General features: G+C 41.2%; 1 protein-coding gene across 3 annotated transcripts in view; it reads left to right on the top strand.

The window, feature by feature from the left end:
- Positions 1-243: 243 nt before the first annotated feature.
- Positions 244-17,701, top strand: part of PAPSS1 (3'-phosphoadenosine 5'-phosphosulfate synthase 1) — a 102,711-nt gene continuing 85,253 nt past the window's right edge. Inside the window, exon 1 of one of the 3 annotated variants that reach the window (XM_050790997.1) lies at positions 244-533. In XM_050790997.1, the coding sequence (XP_050646954.1) occupies positions 306-533 (228 nt within the window). In that variant the 5' untranslated portion in view covers positions 244-305. Of the gene's footprint in view, positions 534-623; positions 807-17,701 lie in introns of those variants that run through there. The other 2 variants (XM_050790998.1, XM_050790999.1) reach the window with 2 other exon arrangements.

The following is a 17,701-nucleotide window of genomic DNA, read 5'->3' on the forward strand; positions in this document are numbered from 1 at the left end:
CTGCTGAGTGAGTGCCACGCGTGGCCAGCCGCGCACTCCCCATGCCGCTCTCCTGGCTGCTGGTACTCGCTCTTAGAGATCTGAGCTAGCTCAGAGATAGGTTGGGAGCCGCAGAGGTGCGTGCAGTTTCACGACTGCATCCCAGGCCCCGCCCTTTCATCGCGATCTGGAAGGAGGAGCGCCGTGCGCGCTCGCGCCGGCGCGAGCGCTGAAGCTCCGCCCCCAGCTTCTACCTCCGGTTCTATCCCGGCGCTTCGCCCTTCCCCGCAGACCTCTGCCCCGGACCCATTTCCGAGGCGCGCCGCATGCGCCGCGCAACCCAGGCCACGAGCACGGGAGCGTGCACACGTCAGCGCGCGCCCGCCCCGACGCGAGGAGGCCCCGCCCTCCAGCCCCGCCCCGCTCGCTGGCCTGCCTCCTTCTGCTACCCTCCCGGCACAGAGAACCCCGGCTGTCCAGCGCGCTCCGCGGTCATGGAGATCCCTGGGAGCCTGTGCAAGAAAGTCAAGCTGAGCAATAACGCGCAGAACTGGGTAAGTGGGGGAGGAGGGCGAGACGGCGAGGAGCGGAGAGGCTGTGGGAGCAGCTCATTATGGAGCCGCCGCCTCTCTCTCGCCTCCTCCGCATCCTTCCAGGAGCGCGGAGGTGGGTGCCGGGACCGCGGCGCCTCCGGACTGGGCCCATGAGTGGTTGTGAGGCAGAGGGGCCCGGCGCAGGGTGGGGGTCTCGCCCTGGCTTGGCGCAGCGTGCTGTTCGGGCCACCGTTCTTGGGAAGAACGCCTCCCCTCCCCAGCGCCTGCACTCAGGTAAGACCCCCAGGAAAATCCTTCACACGTGAGCTGGCGGCTGCTGAAATCTCCGGGCGCTGGAACCTGCTCCTGCAGAAAGTGGAGCTTCCTGCATCCCTTGGAGTGGCCTGAAGATCTGCAGAGGAGGCGGAGGCGGGCGCCTTCGACGCGTTCTTGGTTTTTCTTGGCTTTGCCAGTGCGGTTGGCCCAGGTTTGGGTCCATCTCCATGTCTTTCCATTTCTGAGTTTCAGTGTGAAGGGAGAGTACCCAACAATGTGGTCATTCATGGCTTGAGACTGCCCTGAACTGAGGTTCTTTGTGTCTCTGTGTTAAATCGGAATGTTTAACAAGTAGGAGTTTTAAAGACTCCATTCCTGGTGACAGTCAGGTGTGGGACCAGTCCTTTATAACGTTTAGTAACGACTGCCAGTTGACTTTGTAAAGTGCTGTGTCCTCATAACGTTGCTTACTTCCTTAATTTCTCTGTGATGAGAAACAGCCTTATCTTTCTTTGTAAGTGTGGAGCAGGGGAGGACCCATCTTTGGAGTCTGGAAAGGTTTTAGGTTTAGATGGAAATATAATTTCACAGTCCAATGAAATAATGAGGTTTAAATGCAGTGTCTCCCAAAACGTTACTTGCCCTTGATGAATCAAAGAAAAAAAAAAAAAAAAAGCAATTTCAGGCAAATGTTCTTTGGAACATTAATTTACCACATCTGTTGTTATTGTTATCAAGAATTGTCTGCTGGTTCCTCTCTCCTTTTATTTAACTCTATAGATGGTAAGGAGGGGAAGGAGATTTAAAAGATGAATTAGAACCGTGGAAAGAGCACTGGACTCCTGGCCTGGTCTCTCTTCCCAGCTTTGCCATTTACTGACTGTGTGATCTTGAAGAAAGTCACTACTTATTCGAACCTCAGTTGACTTAAGGGTATAATAGTATGTACTTCACGGGATTGTTCTGATGAACAAAGAAGACAGATCATGAATTTGAAAGTGCAGTGAAACCACTGCCTTGAAACTGAGACTCAGTTTCGCTTCTGTTACCTTAAGGTATTTCATGGTTAGGGAAATAAGGTTGACTAACTTGGGGTATTTACAGATAATTTCTGTTACATTGTCCATTTATTTACTCATTTATTTATTAACATTTGCCACATAGTGCGTATTCTATGTAGAGACTTGTGCTAGACATGTGGTGAAAAATGTGGGACTTAAACTGCTTGCCTTCTGGTAGTTCATGGTCTGTGTTGGGGTTGTGACATTTGCCAACTGGTGAATATGTCTTTGTGGTCCACAGTGAGTGGCGTAAGACAGAAGTTTTATTGCAATTTAGAGGAGAGATTAGTTTCGCCTGGGCGTTTTGGGAGGGTTTATGGAGGAGCTCAGATTTCTGAGTCAGAGGGGAACTTCGTGGAGAAGTGTTGGGAATAAAAATTACTATTTTTTTACTCCAGGAACATTGACGAAACTTGTTTGACTGCTCTGGAGAGTTTTTGTTGGGAAGTAGAGGTAAGGTTGAATAGGGAGGCTGGGGCTATGTGATGCTCTTATGTTTGGCTGCAGAGAAGACTTAATTCCATGGGAGATTTTTGATGGGGCTAGAATTTTAAATTTTCTGATCCTTGTAAATTTTTTCTCACCCTCATGAAACACCCGTCGTCTCTCCCTCTCTCATACTTAAATCAGCTTAATAGGCACAAGTGTGAAGAACCCATACACCTTTAAAATTCCTATCACAGGATAAAATTGGTAATCCAGGAAGAATGTTCTGCTGAAGAAATCTAGACCCGGTAGGACCCAGATGGGGAAGCCCTGGAGACCAGACAAGGTTATAGTAAGGTTTAAATGAATTAATAGATTTGAAGCCTGCCTGGCACATGAGCACTATTTATGTTCTTGTTAATTCATCCAGTGTGAGGGGCTGAAGGGCTGGGGTAAGGTGGCAGTGGAACTAGAGGAGTAGCTGCATTAAAAACATTTAAGGAAGAGTAGAGAGGACCGACTAGATATAGGAGATGAAAGAGGGAGAAATGTTAAAAGATGAACCTGAAGTTTTGGTCTGGGAAGTGGGGAGAAAGGTTGTTACCTGTGTGGAAATGGGGAAGTAGGTTGGGCATGGGGGTAAGGGTGATACTAGTTAAACACAAAGGACAGTTTAGTGTGTGCCAGGAACGGTTTGAAATGTTTTACCTATATTAACCCATTGAGTTTTTGTTACATTTCTGAGGGTGAATATCATGAGAGACAGTGATTAAAAGCTGGACCGTGGAGCTGACTGCCTGGGCTGACATCTGGACTCCACTATTTATTAACTATGTAACTTTTGGCTGGTCACTTAATTTCTCTGTGCCTCTGTGTGCTCATCTATAAAATGAAAATGATAGCCTCACAGAGATACTGTGACAATTAGACTTAGCTCTTACTATTATCATCCTCTCTTACAATTAGTATTTCCATTTTATAGATGACAAAACTGAGGCACAGAGATGTCATGGAGCTTGTTAGTGGTGGACCCATTTTAAACCTGTTGCATTTTAGGGACAGCCTTAGTAGAGATAGTTTTAGAGGAAATATGAGCCATGTGTATAATTCAGCATTTACTAGATACCACATTAAAAAGTGTAAAGTAACAGGTGAAATAAATTTCAGTAATATGTTTAATCTACTGTATCCCAAATACTATCATTTCAGTATGCTTTTCAATGTTAGTGTAAGTTCAACACTATCATAATTAATAAAAAGTTATAAAAGTATGGAGTTTCTTTTTTTTTTACAGTTAGTACACATTTCACTTCATACTATCCACATTTCAAATAGTAGGGACATGTGGATAACATAGTTACAGAAATTGAGTTGTGCTGAGGTTGGAAGTAAAGGTTTCATGGTTAAATTTGAGTTAAAGAGTATTAGGAAAATAAATGTGAGACCAAATATTAAGCTTTGAGTAATAGCTCCTATTAAGGATTAGGTAAAGGAAATGTACTCATGGGAGACAATAGGCAAAGAGATGGGAAAATGTAGTCTTTCAGCTCTGGGAAACGGTTAGAATTATAGAAAGTTAAAGTTGTCCATATACCTGTGGGAATAGTGAAGAAAAACTAAGAAATTGACTTACTCTTGGAGCTGCCTCTTACTTCAGTCTGATAAAGCATCAGACATAATGAATATCATTTTCTATCCAATTGAATCTTTCTCCAGTGGGACCAGTTTTCATCTGCCCTTGGGGATGTGTTAGTTGGACTGAGGGAAGTTTGGGACACTCAGTTCAGGCCCAGATGTCATTTACTCATTTTGTAGAATCATATTGGGCTGAGTCCCTTGTTGGATCTGCCTTACAGTGGAGTAGGGTGCTAAGAGAGGTTTTTGAAACCGGGCACGACATTAAGAAGCATATACAGTCTCTCTCTGGTTTGCTTTTCCATTCCCCTCTTACAACTCCCTGAATTTCCATAGCTCCAGCCCAACTTTCCATCCATATCATACATCCTCATGGTTTTACACAAGCCTTTCCTTCTCCCTGGGATGCCTGTTACCCTTTATCAGGGGCTGAAATGTTCAGAGCCTTGGACCATTTTACCTTAACTGTGTGAAATGTGTGGCCCTCATAGATACATATATTCACTTGCTCATGGGCTGAATTGTTTGTGCTCTTCTGCATTATGTTGCGTTCTCTCTGCTAATATGTATCTTGTAATCATATTTCATTATAGATGTTTTGTATCTATACCAAACTTTTCCTGATATAACAGAATTGGGGATAAGGGGCAGGATGCAAAGTAGCTCGGTAGCTCTGATATTGAAATCCTTAGATAATTCATTAGTATCTTAAAAAAGCTTAAGTAAGAGAATAAGCTCCGTATGTGGGAGGATTCAGATTACAGTTTTGTCACTTACCATCTGGGTGATCTTGGGAACATTATTTAACCCCTCCATCTCTCAATATCCTCGTCTGTAATGAGATAATAAAACATACCTCACAGTGAGGCTAATGGTGCATACCATATGGGATTATAGTGAGGTTTAAAGAAGTTAATATATTTATAAAACTATGGTTCCTGGCACATGAGTACTATTCTTGTTCTTATTATTTATTAGTTCATCAAATATTTAACATTTACTTTGTGCCTTTGTTCCAGGTCCTGAGGATGCAGTGGTAAAAAGACAGAGAAGGGTCCTGTTTTATGGATATTACGTTCTACCTGAGAGAGAGTTAATTAAACCAAATAAGTGAATGAAGTAATTCCCCCTTTTACCAATTCTATCTTTCCCAAACTGCTTGTCTCCTTATATGTGGATCTTTTTCATAGAAGGCCAGCAGCCCCTTGTGGATTTAGCTGAACACTCAGGTGATACAAAAATGAAATAAGGACACAGAAGTGGAACACACAGCCAAACAAGAGGCCAATATACTTGTCCTTCAGAGGATTTGCCTGGGTGTGGTCAGGGGCAGGCATTGGTCTTTTATTTCCCCCACCCCCAGGTTTAACAGAGAATTATCTCTCTACCCTGGCAAGATGATACTAAAAAATTGCCTGATGAAAAGGGAAACTTAAACTTCTACCAACAACAGCAACAAGACAAATGATAGTAAGGTCTAGATCTGTGTTGTCCAGTTCACGATCCACTTGTGGCAATTGAAATTTAATGAACATTAAGTAAAAAATTCCGTTTGTTAGTTGCAATAACCACATTTCAAGAGCTGCATATGTGGTTAGTGGCCACAGGAATTGGACAGCGCAGTATAGAACATTTTCATCATCTCAGGAAGCTCTGTTGGACAGTACAGATCTAGATGAAGCTTTGTGATGGCTGCCAGTTTTTTTTCCCTACTTATCTGTGTGTTTATGTATTAGGGTATTTTTACTCTGTTCCCAAGAACGGGTAATTTCTAGAGTCAGTGGCTACTTTGAAATTTTAGTTTTGGGCGGTTTTGCACCTTGGCTTCTGGTAACGTGTCCAGCAGTATTAGCCTCCCCTTAGTGTAGTTGCTTCTTCAGATTTGAAATGTCAATATACTTCCCAGCCTGGGTGTGTTACATTGAACTTTAGTGGTTCTCAATCATGTGAGATTTTACCAGCCCTAGGGGGCATTTGGCAGTTCTGGAGACATTTTTGGCTATTCTACTTGTGTATGGAGGGGGATAATTCTTCTAACATCTATTGGAAAAGATTTCTTAAAAAACCTAAATGTCTAAATTCTTAAATCTGAAATGCAAATGTAAAATCCAATTAAAAAATCCAATTGATGTGGCCTTTTTTCCCCCCATCAGCCTGGAAGTTGCCATTTCTTACTCTGAGGTGGATCGGTTACTCATAGCATACCAATAACAAGACAGGAAAACCCCAATCCTGAATTGTTTTGAAATCAGATTAAGTAATTAGTTCAAATAAAGGGAATGACTTTTCTTTTTGGTATTCATTTAAGTGATAGTAAAGAGAATGTTCTCAGGGAGACTGTTGCAGTGGCTATAGAGACATCTGCAATGGAGTTTTGCTGTAGGGGAGAAAGATTGGGCTCAGTTCCAAACACAATGAGGAAAAGTGGGAATTTATGGTGAGGGAGCGGTATGGGGGTCAGTGGATGGAAAATTACTAAGAGAGGAAACATTAAGAATTAGGGAGTATTCTGAGTAAAACGATTTAACAGGGTTCTTGCTGAAGGCAGGCAGGCCAAGGTGATCAGGCATCATCTGGGGGATGGTGCGGCTTGAGTTCGGTCAGCTATCAAGGATGGGGGATTTCTGCTAAAATTCGACTCTTGAAGACATGCCCAAGGATAGGGGCCCAGTTGAAAAAGGGTTCAGAAGGAGCCTACCTAGTTTGATCAAGGAGAGAAATCTTGCCAGTGATAATCGTTTCTGTGACATATCTTTTCCTAAAGACACAGTTAAATTTTAACTGAATAATGATGGTAGAAATACCAGACATTGTGTAGAGAAATTCAGTGTCTGTCTTTGGATGAATGCAGCCATTGCGCAGGCTGTTTTCTCTTATTGTTCTCTCTAGTTACGTTGATGCTTGCAGACCTTCCCTCTGCTTTTGTCTTTCATATTTTTTTTTTCTTTTTTTCTTTTTGTTTGAGACAGTCTTGCTCTGTTGCCAGACTAGAGTGTGGTGGTGCGACCTTGGCTCACTGTAACCTCCACCTCACTGGTTCAAGTGATTCTCCTGCCTCAGCCTCCCGAGTAGCTGGGACTACAGGTGTGTACCACCATGCCAAACTAGTTTTTGTATTTTTAGTAGAGACGAGATTTTACCATGTTGGTCAGGATGGTCTTGATCTCTTGACCTCGTGATCTGCCCGCCTCAGCCTCTGAAAGTGCTGGGATTATCACTGTGCCCGACCTGTCTTTCATATTTTTAAGTGTACAATTCAGTGGTTTTTAGTATAGCCAGAGTTGTACAGCCATCACCAGAATCTAATTTTAGAATATTTACATATCCCCAAAAAGAAACCTTATACCCATTAGTAGTCGTTCCCCAGGCTCTGTATTTTCTCCTAGCCCCTGACAACCAATAATGTACTTTCTGTCTCTATGGATTATGCTGTTGTGGGCTTTCCTAGAAATGAAATTATGTAATCTATGGCCTTTTGTATCTGGCTTTTGTCACCTCGGATAATGTTTTCGAGCTTCATCCGTGTTACAACATGTATCAACTAGCCTTACCAAGATGGTGAAACCTCGTCTCTACCAAAAATACAAAAAAAATTAGCCATGCATGGTAGCATGCACCTGTAATCCCAGCTACTCGGGAGGCTGAGGCAGGAGAATCACTTGAACTAGGAGGCGAAGGTTGGACTGAGCTAAGATCACGCCATTGCACTCCATCCTGGGCAACAGAGCAAGACTCCTATTTTTTTTTTTAAATAGTTCATTCAATATATGGTTGAAGAAAATCCCGTTGTATGGATAATAATACATCTTTTTTTTTTTCCCGCCCCGAGATGGAGTCTCGCTCTGTCGCCTGGCTGGAGTGCAGTGGCACAATCTCGGCTCACTGCAGCCTTCGCATCCCTGGTTCAAGCTCTTCTCCTGCCTCAGCCTTCCGGGTAGCTGGGATTAAAGGCACGTGCCACCATGCCCGGCTAATTTTTACATTTTGAGTAGAGACAGGGTTTCACAATGTTGGCCAGGATGGTCTCCATCTCCTGACCTCATGATCCACCTGCTTCCGCCTCCCAAAGTGCTGGGATTACAGGCGTGAGCCACCATGCCCGGCCACATCTTCTTTATTCATCAGTTGGTGGACATTTAGGTTGTTCCTACTTTTTGGCTTTCATGAATAAATGCTATGAACATTTGTGTATAAGTTTTTGTGGATACTTTTATGTGGTTTTAATAGTTAATTTCAACCTTTGAGGTGGACATTAGTGTATTTTGGTTCCCCAGTCTCTGAACCTCCCTTGTATGTGTGGTGAATGCCTCACTGTGTTTGTGGTAGGAGACACGGTCTGTTACAGATTAGTGATTTCTTTATTTACCTATGTGTATCTAGTTCCTTTTACAAAATGTTTTTGTTTTTGTTTTTGTTGTGTCCTGAGTGTCTAGAAAGGATCAAAAAACAAATAATGAATGAACAGATAGTCCCAGGCCCATTCTGACTTCTAGGAGTGTCTTAGGGCCAAAATTCCCAGCTGAAGGTAATGGAATGGAAGGCCTTTCCATTAAAGGTACGGATATAAAAACCTATTACATATTTAAAAGTTCTTTAATCTTCAACAGAATAGTTGGAGAGCCGTAATGTGTATGCAGAGTGTATGCATGACAGATGGTAGTGATGAGATAAACATGCTAGTAACTCAGTCCTGATTCAGGAGGTCTGTAGTAGGGCCTGAGATTTGCTTCCTAACAAGCAGCCAGGCCATGCCAGTGTTGCCACACAACATATTTTGTAGTAGCAAAGTTTTAAGAGTAGCCTTTTCAAGTTGTTTTCTCAACATCCTCCAGGGTTGTAGGATCTTCACTTGCTTTTTATCATTGACTTATTAATATTTACAAGATTAATTTCAGTTATCAGTTAATTCTGTGAACTAAAGGTTTTAATTATCAAGAACTCTGTGAACTAAAGATTTATTTTCATTGTATTCTACAGTCTCTTATCCATATTGTTACTATCTCTTCAGTTTTATCCATATTGTGTCTTGGGACATAAAAGAAAGGTACCTGTTGCCATTTCAGGGATTTCTCATTGGAGTAATACACTGTTTAGCAGTTAGTTTAGGGTGGGTGGTAGGATGGATGAAAGATGTTGAAGTCCAGAGTTATGCTTAGTATTTGGTATATGCTTTGTATCTTTATAAATTTCACTTAAAAATGCACAATTCTTTATAAAATCATGAAAAATTCACAAAATCTGAAATTCTCTAAATAGCATCACAGAGAAGTTGATTTTCCTTATAGGCAAGTGGATAAAATAGCAAAATGGCCATGTGGAAATTAGGATGTGTCAAAAAGGGCCACTTGTGTGGTTGACGAGGACAGAAGTTTGTAGTATGTACAGAAAATGCATACTACAAATATCAGAGGCCATGCAATGTTAGCCTAGTGACAGGACTGTTGGTCATTTAGTTCTAAATGTAGAAAGTATTAAATGGTCTTGGAAAGAATTGTTCCATTTCTGCTAGATTTAAGGTTTCCAAGTATCAGTCATCATTTCATTTGCAAGATACACAGAGAAAACAAACCATACTTTAAATGTCTTGTATCTAACATTTATGAGTACTAACTAGAAACAAAGGAGGTTGGGCATTGTGGAAAATATGGATAATTGTAACTCAATGTAAAGAACATGGCTGTGCTTTGGTCAAGGATAGGCCGAGGTAAACATCCAGAATGACTCAGCGAGTCTACAGCGCAGGTGTTTAACTCCACTTGTTATCACAGTCATGTAGCCGTGCCATAATAAGACTCATCATTTGGCTCTAAGCCACTATTGTCTGTAAAAGGTATAAGTGCCCTACTGACATTGTATGGGTGCACTTGCCCCCAGAGAAGGAGAGAGCTGGAGCTGTCCATCTTTGCAGATGGATAGGAGTGAGCCAGGACACAGCTCGGCTCGCTCACACCCAGAGAGAGAGAGAGATTTAAGATGCTGACCCTGAAGGGAGAGCTGGCCGCGTAGCTGTGTGTGGGAGCTGCTGGACTAAGCAGTCGAGACAAGGCAAACAGTGTGAGAGAGCTAATGTGAGTGGGCTGCTGATGAGAGAGCTGCTGAATAAAACTACCTTCCACCTCCCTATGCCCCTGAGTGTTCTGTCAGCTATCTGCTCATCCACTTACTCCCTTTGGACCTCAGCATGAACTGGAACCTGACCCCAAGCAGGACACTCATAGTCCTTGACCTACTTTCCTGAGGGAGTAAAAATATATAGGCACAAGAAGATACCTGAATGTATTAATGGTACATAAATAACAAAAGAATGATATGGGCAGTAAATGTTACAGGGACTTCCTAGGTACACATACTTACACCGAGCCAGATTATATATATATATATATACACACATACACACACACACACACACACATTTGTGTATATGTATATGTATGTATGTGTGTATATATACGTGTGTGTGTATATATATTTCTACAAAGCACCCAGACTATTAAGCAGTAAGCTTGGTTTCTCCTGTGTGTGGAAACTAGGGCACAGAAGACTCAGTATAGAAATACACTTTTTTAAAAAAATTCCAACCCAGAGAGCCAAGAATAGAAATTTAGAGGTGAAGGGAACTCAGTCACTCTCAACCCTTAATGAGTCATTAATGTCATGTTTCCTCAGCAGAATTATAGAAAGGATTTGGCTGAAGTGGATGCAGAAGGAAGGAAAGGGGAAGTAGAAGTAGAAGTGCCATGCAGAGTCTATAAATTCAGTCATAAGTCTACCACTTTGCAATTCTGTAACCACCCAATGTGTTCCTTTTGCCTGCTGCCCACAGGCAAATTTATCAAGACAGGGTAATTTCAGTAGAGAAAGAGTTTAATTCATGCAGAGCCAGCTGAACAGAAGACTTTTATTATTGAACAAATCAGCCTTCCTCAAAATTTGGAGGCCAGGGTTTTTTAAGGATAGTTTGGCTGGCAAGGGAATGGGTGCAGCTAATTCGTTGGGGATGTAATCATAGGGGTGTGGAAAATAGTCCTACTGTGTTAAGTCCGCTTCTGGGTGGGAGCACACAGGTGGTTGGTAGGTCCAGGTGGAGCCATTGGTAGTCAGAAATGCAAAAACCTGAAAAGACATCTCAAAAGGCCAATCTTAGATTCTACAGTAGTGATGTTATCTGCAGGAGTAACTGGGGAAGTTGAAAATCTTGTGACTTCTGAAACAGTGACTGGTAATCATTTATGTTTACACGTTAGGAGAATTCAGGCTCCTCTCATCTCCTAACCTGGTGGTCTTTTATTAGCTTTAAAAGATGGTTTACTTTTGGGGAAGTACTATTATCATTTAAACTAAAAACTAAATTTCTCCCAAAGTTAGCTTGGCCCAAACCCAGCAATACCTAAGGGCAGTTTGGAGGTTCAAGGCAAGATGGGGGTTGGTTAGATCAGGTCTTTTTCACTGTTACAATTTTCTCACAATTTTTCAAAGGCTGTTTCAATTCCGGTAGTTTTATAAAAGTGCTGTTTGATTTACTCTGAAAAACTGGAAGGTAGGACAATGAGGCAATTTTTTAAAGTTTATTTTTTAATATGAAAAATACCGTTAAAAACTTTAGCCAAATTAAATTTAAAAGAGTTTGAGCAAAGAATGATTTGTGAATTAGGCAGCCTCCTGAGTTGGTGCAGCTGCATGGTGGAAGATTTATGGACAGAAGGAGGAAAGTGGTGTACAGAAAATGGAAGTGAGGTCCAGAAACAACTGGATTGGTTATAGCTCAGCATTTGGCTTATTTGAACATGCTTTGAACAATTGGCCACATTTGATTGGCCAAAACTCAGTGATTGGCGCAAGTGTGGCTACAGTCTGTTTATTATCTCCAGCTAGGTTACAGTTTACTACATATGGAGAAACCTTTGGGCTGAACTTAAAATATGTAAAGAGGAAGCGTTAGCTTCACTTGATTTAACTTGATTTAACAATATCAAACATACATAAACAAAAAAATCTCCTTATATCCAGAGTACTACGTTTGCTGCCAGAATCTTTTTAAATGTAGGAGGCAAGAAACTGAGGGAGCATTCTTTTTAGAGATTAAAACAGACGGTCTCTACTTATCCTGTCTGTATTTTTTCTCAACCATATTCTCAGCAGTTATAGTTTGACAGATAATTTTTATACATTCTAGCTTGATTTGATAAGAAAAGCAGAAGATATTTTACAGGACCAAAATCAATTAAAATTCATTAGATACATGTTTCTTCTTGTCTAAAGAGCAAAGTAACTTGGAAAAATCCTCAAACAAAACGACCAAACCAAACAAGTTCTACCAGTATAGGCAGCAAAATGTGTATAGCACCTTCCTCAGTTCCCTTTTAGCAGAGACCTTAGCTCCCTTTTCCTCCTTAGCCAGTATTGATGGGAGCTAAAACTAAAGAGGTGCCACTGCTTCTCAAGATACACAAATGTCTACTTCTGAAGCCCTTTTTTTTAAGTTCTTGGAAGTGTAGAACTGGTAAGTTGTATTTGCTTCATCAGTTTATTGAAAAGAAATGAATCTAGAGACTCATATTACAGTTTTTTGTAAGCGATTATTAAATATGTAAAAGTATTTTATTGGAAATAAAGTATTAATAATTGTATAAATAATTATCGTTAATGAGATGAGTAGATGGAAAGGGGTGCAGCTTTTGTGGCATACCTATTGAAAGAATTGTCAAATTATCCCTTTGGTCCCAGAGGATTTTTTAGGCACTGGTAATGATAATAAGATTCAGATGTGTGGGAGATGGCATTCCTGCTGTACAGGATTGTGAAGGGGAAGATAGGAAAAGAGACCCTTAATCTCATGGAAGTTGAAGATTTGGATAGAAATTTAATTCCTTAAAAATCAAATCTGTGTTTTGGTGGAGGTCAGCAAAATGATAGAATGGGACTTCCCAGTGCTTGTATTCCCAAATAAACATTAATTGAACAACTATTCTTGCACAAAAATACCTTAATAAGAGCTAAGGAAGCAGGTGAGAGATGACAGCACCTGCATGTAGCAGAGAAATCAGAAAAAACACATCGAAGAGAGTAGAAAGAACAGTTTTACATGATCTATATCACTGCCCCCAGCCTGCCACGTCAGGCAGCACAATGTGGAGAAAGACACCCTTTGCTTAGAGGAGGGAGAGGGCAGTGAGCATAAGATTTTGTCTCGGAACCCAATACCAGGCCCACCCCAGTGAAACCCAGTGCCAGGCAGGTCCCCACAACCCCAGACTCCAGGCATCTACCCATGGATTGAGCCTCCAAGCCTAGGCTGGTACTAAGCAGGATTCTGCAGCCCCAGGTTCCAGCTCCTCCGACCCCCACCACCAGGCCAGACCCAATGGACTCAAGTTTTAGACTTGTCTTAGGGCCAGGCTGGCCCCAGTGTCCCTGGGCTCAGAGCTCCCTTTAGTACCAGGTTGGCTCCCGCAGGTAGGCACCTGTGGATACAGGCTCCAAGCTGTCCCAGCTTCAGGCCTTCTCCAGGTTTCAGACCAGCTGAGAGCCAGGTTGGCCCACACAGCCCTGGGTGTCAGGTCTGCCCCAATACAAGGCCATTCCCCGTGGCCCCACCCTCCAGGCTGGCTACTGCAACCCCATACTTGAGAGACCCAGGGTTTCAGTACCATCCCAGTACATCTCAGCACTGGACCAGCCCCCATGGACCCAGGCTGTAGGATCATTTCTGTGGACCCAGGTTCCAGGCCAGCACCCACATGCCGAGCATCTAGGCCAGCCCCCTTGGCTTCAGAGCAGGTCCTATGATTCTAGGTAGGCTTCAGACCAACCCCTGTAGACCTAGGCCTCCACATCTGCTCCAGCACCAGCCGAGCTCTGCCTACCTGCTGACCCAGATACCAGGCCAGCCTCCCAGAGGACTCCAGCAGCAAGCCTGCTTGTGCACCATGCCAGATGGCCTCCCCAAATTCTCTGGACAGGCTGACTGGTGAAGTGCTTCCCAGATGAAGCCAGCCTACAAAGACTGGAATAAGTTCCTCTCTCTTCATTGTACAGATATTGGTATAAGACAACAAGAAATGTGAAAAAACAAGGAGACTTAATACTACCAAAAGTATCACTGACCTTTCAGTGGCTGACTCAAAAGAAATGGAGATACATGAACTGCCTGAAAAAGAATTAAAAAATAATTGTTTAAGGAAGCTAGCAAACCTCAATAAAATAGAAATAATTCAATGTACTCTGGAAAACAGTAGATGAGCAACATGAGAAATTTAACAGATTGAAATTATTTAAAAAATAAAAAATTATAAAGCTGAAAAATGTAATGAATAAAATGAAAAATACAATAGAGAGCATCCATAGAAGAACTGATCAAGCAAAGTAATCTGTACTTGAAGACAGATTTCTTACATAGAGGAGGAGAAAGAAGAATGAAAAGTAATGGAGAAAGCTTACAGGATTTATAGGACAGTATCAAAAGTACAAAAAGTCGAGGTATAGGAGTTCAAGGAGAAGAGAAAACCAAAGGGTTACAAAGCTTATTTAAACAAATAACAACAGAAAACTTTCCAAATCTGGGGAAAGGTATAAATAAGTACAGGAAGATCAAAAGTTCTAATCAGATTCAATCCAAACAAGACTATATCAGGACATATAGTTAAACTGTCAAAAATAAAAGAGGACTCTGAAAGCAGCTAGAGGAAAGAAGCAAATCACATATAAGGGAGTTCCAAAAATGCTAGCAGCAGACTTTTCAGCAGAAACTTTATCGTCCAGGAGAGAGTGGGGTGACATGTTCAAAGTGTTGAAGGAAAAAAACCCGGTCATCCAAGAATACTGTATTCAACAATGCTGTAATTCACAAAGAGAAACATAAAGACTTGCCCAGACAACGCTAAGGGAGTTCATCACTACCAGACATGTCTCAAAAGAAACATTAAAGGGAGTTCTCCAAGCTGAAATAAAAGGATGCTAATTAGTAACAAGAAAGTATAAAACTCACTGTTAAAAAGAAAATCCACAGTCAAGTTCGGAATTAATACTGTAATTGTCGTGTCAATAATTTATCTCTCTAGTGTGAACATTAAAAGACTATTAACAATAGTGACAATAATTTGTTAAGGGATGTCTTCACTGTCGAGTTCTATCAAACGTTTAAAGAAGGATTAATGCCAGTCTGTGTTAGTCTGTTTTCACACTGCTATAAAGAACTCCCTGAGACTGGGTAAATTATAAAGAAAACAGGTTTAATTGACTCACAGTTCTGCATGGCTGGGGAGGCCCCAGGAAACTTACAAACATGGCAGAAGGTGAAGAGGAAGCAGGGCACATCTTACATGGTGGCAGGAGAGAGAGAACAAGGGCGGAAGTGCCACACTTTTGAACTATCAAATCTTGTGAGAACTCACTATCATGAGAGCAGCATGGGAGGAAGCGCCCCCATGATCCAATCACCACCTACAATGTTGCTCCCTCCACACATGGAGATTACAGTTTGAGATGAGATTTGTGTGGGGACACATAGCCAAACCATATCACCATTTTTTCTTAAACTCTTCCAAAAAACTGAAGAGGAAATACTTCCAAATTTATTTTATGAGGCCAACATTACCCTGATATCAAAGCCACAAAAGGACATTAGAAGAAAAGAAAATCACAGGCCAGCATCCCTGATGAACATAGATGCAGAAATCCTGAACACATAGTAGCACACTGAATTATATGGCACATTAAAGGATCGTTCCTTGTTACCAAGTGGGATTTATTTCAGGGATGCAAGGATGGTTCAACATAGGCAATTTTTTTTTTTTTTTTTTTTTTTTTTGAGATGGAGTTTTGCTTTTGTCACCCAGGCTGGAGTGCAATGGCATGATCTTGGCTCGCTACAACCTCCACCTCCTGGGTTCAAGCAATTCTCCTGCCTCAGCCTTCTGAGTAGCTGGGACTACAGGTGCATGCCACCATGCGCTAACCATGCCTGGCTAATTTTTGTATTTTTAGTAGAGATGGGGTTTCTCCACATTGACCTGGCTGGTCTCAAACTCCTGACCTCAGATGATCCACCTGCCTCAGCCTCCAAAGTGCTGGGATTAGTGGTGTGAGCCACCATGCCTGGCTAACATATGCAGATTAATAAAGGTGATGCACCACACTAACAATGTAGAGTGACAAACCTATGATCATCTCAATAGATGCAGAAAAATTATTTGAAAGAATTCATTAACCTCTTATGATAAAAACTCAACAAATTAGGAAAAGAAGGAATGTACTTCAGTGCAGTAAGGACTATATATTTCAAGCCCACAACTGACATCATACTCAATGGAAAAACAGAAAAAGTTGAAAGCTTTCCCTCTAAGATCAGGAACACAGCAAGGGTGCCCACTCTTACCACTTCTGTTCAGCATAGTACTGGAGGTCCTAGACAGAGCACTTAGACAAGAGAAATAAATCAAAGGCATCCAAATGGAAAAGTAGAAGTTAAATTGTTCCTGTTTGCAAATGACATGGTTTTAAATATGTGGAAAACCCTAAAGATTTCACCAAAAGACTGTTAGGATAAATAAATTCAGTGAAGACACAGAATACAAAGTCAACATTAGAAAACCAGTAATGTTTTTATATACTAACAATGAAGTACCTATAAAAGAAAGAAAACAAACTCATTTATAGTAGCTACCAGAAAAATAAAATACTTGGGAATACATTTAACCAAGGAAGTAAGATACCTGTATACTGAAAACTGTAAAACATTGATGAAAAAAATTGAAGACAGAAATAAATGGAAACATTATATGTGTTCATGGATTGAAAGAATTAATATTGTTAAAATGTCCATACTACTTAAAGGGATCTACAGATTCAATGCAATCCCCATAAAAAGTCCAAGGATTCTTCACAGAAATAGAAAAAGCAATTCTAAAATTTATATGGAAAGCAATTGTAAAAATCTGTATGGAACAAAAGATCCCAGATAACCAAAGCAATTGAGCAAACATAACAAAGTGGGAGGCATTATTACATTACTTGACTTTAAAACATACTCTGAAGCGGTAGTAATCAAAACAGCATGATACAGTCATAAAAACAGACATATAAACCATAGAACAGAGCAGAAAGCCCAGATACAAATATATGGATTTATATTTAATTGATTTTTGGCAAAGGTGCCAAGGATACATGATGGGGAGAGGACAGTCTCCAATAAATGGTGTTGGGAAAACTGGATATCTGCATGAAGAAGAATGAAGTTAGACCCTTATCTCACCTCATATTTAAAAAAAAAAAACTCAAAGTGAATTAAAGATTTACATGTAAGACCAGAAACTCTGAAATTGCTAGCGAAAAGTAGGGAAAAAGTTTTATGACACTAATTTAGGCAGTGATTTTTTTTTTTTTTTTTTTTTTTTTGGATATGACTCCAAAAGTACAGGCAACAAACATGAAAATAGACAGATGGGAGTACATCAAACTAAAAATCAGCTGTACAGCAAAGGAAGCAATCAACAGAGTGAAGAGACAACCTACAGAATGGGAGAATATATTTCCAAACCATACATCTGATGAGGGGTTAATATCCAGAATAGGAAGCCAAACAACTCAATGGCAAGAAAACAATGCAATTAAAAAATGGGCAAAGGATCTGAATAGACATTCCTAAAAAGAAGATAGACAAATAGCCAACATGTATATGAAAAAAGGCTCACCTTCTCTAATCATCGGCTCAACTTCTCTAATCATCAGGGAAGTGCAATTAAAACCACAATGAACTACCACCTCACACCTGTTAGAATGGCTATTATAAAAAAG

This window comes from Macaca thibetana, chromosome 5 (genome assembly GCF_024542745.1).
Source record: "Macaca thibetana thibetana isolate TM-01 chromosome 5, ASM2454274v1, whole genome shotgun sequence".
In the NCBI taxonomy this organism is placed as follows: domain Eukaryota; kingdom Metazoa; phylum Chordata; class Mammalia; order Primates; family Cercopithecidae; genus Macaca; species Macaca thibetana.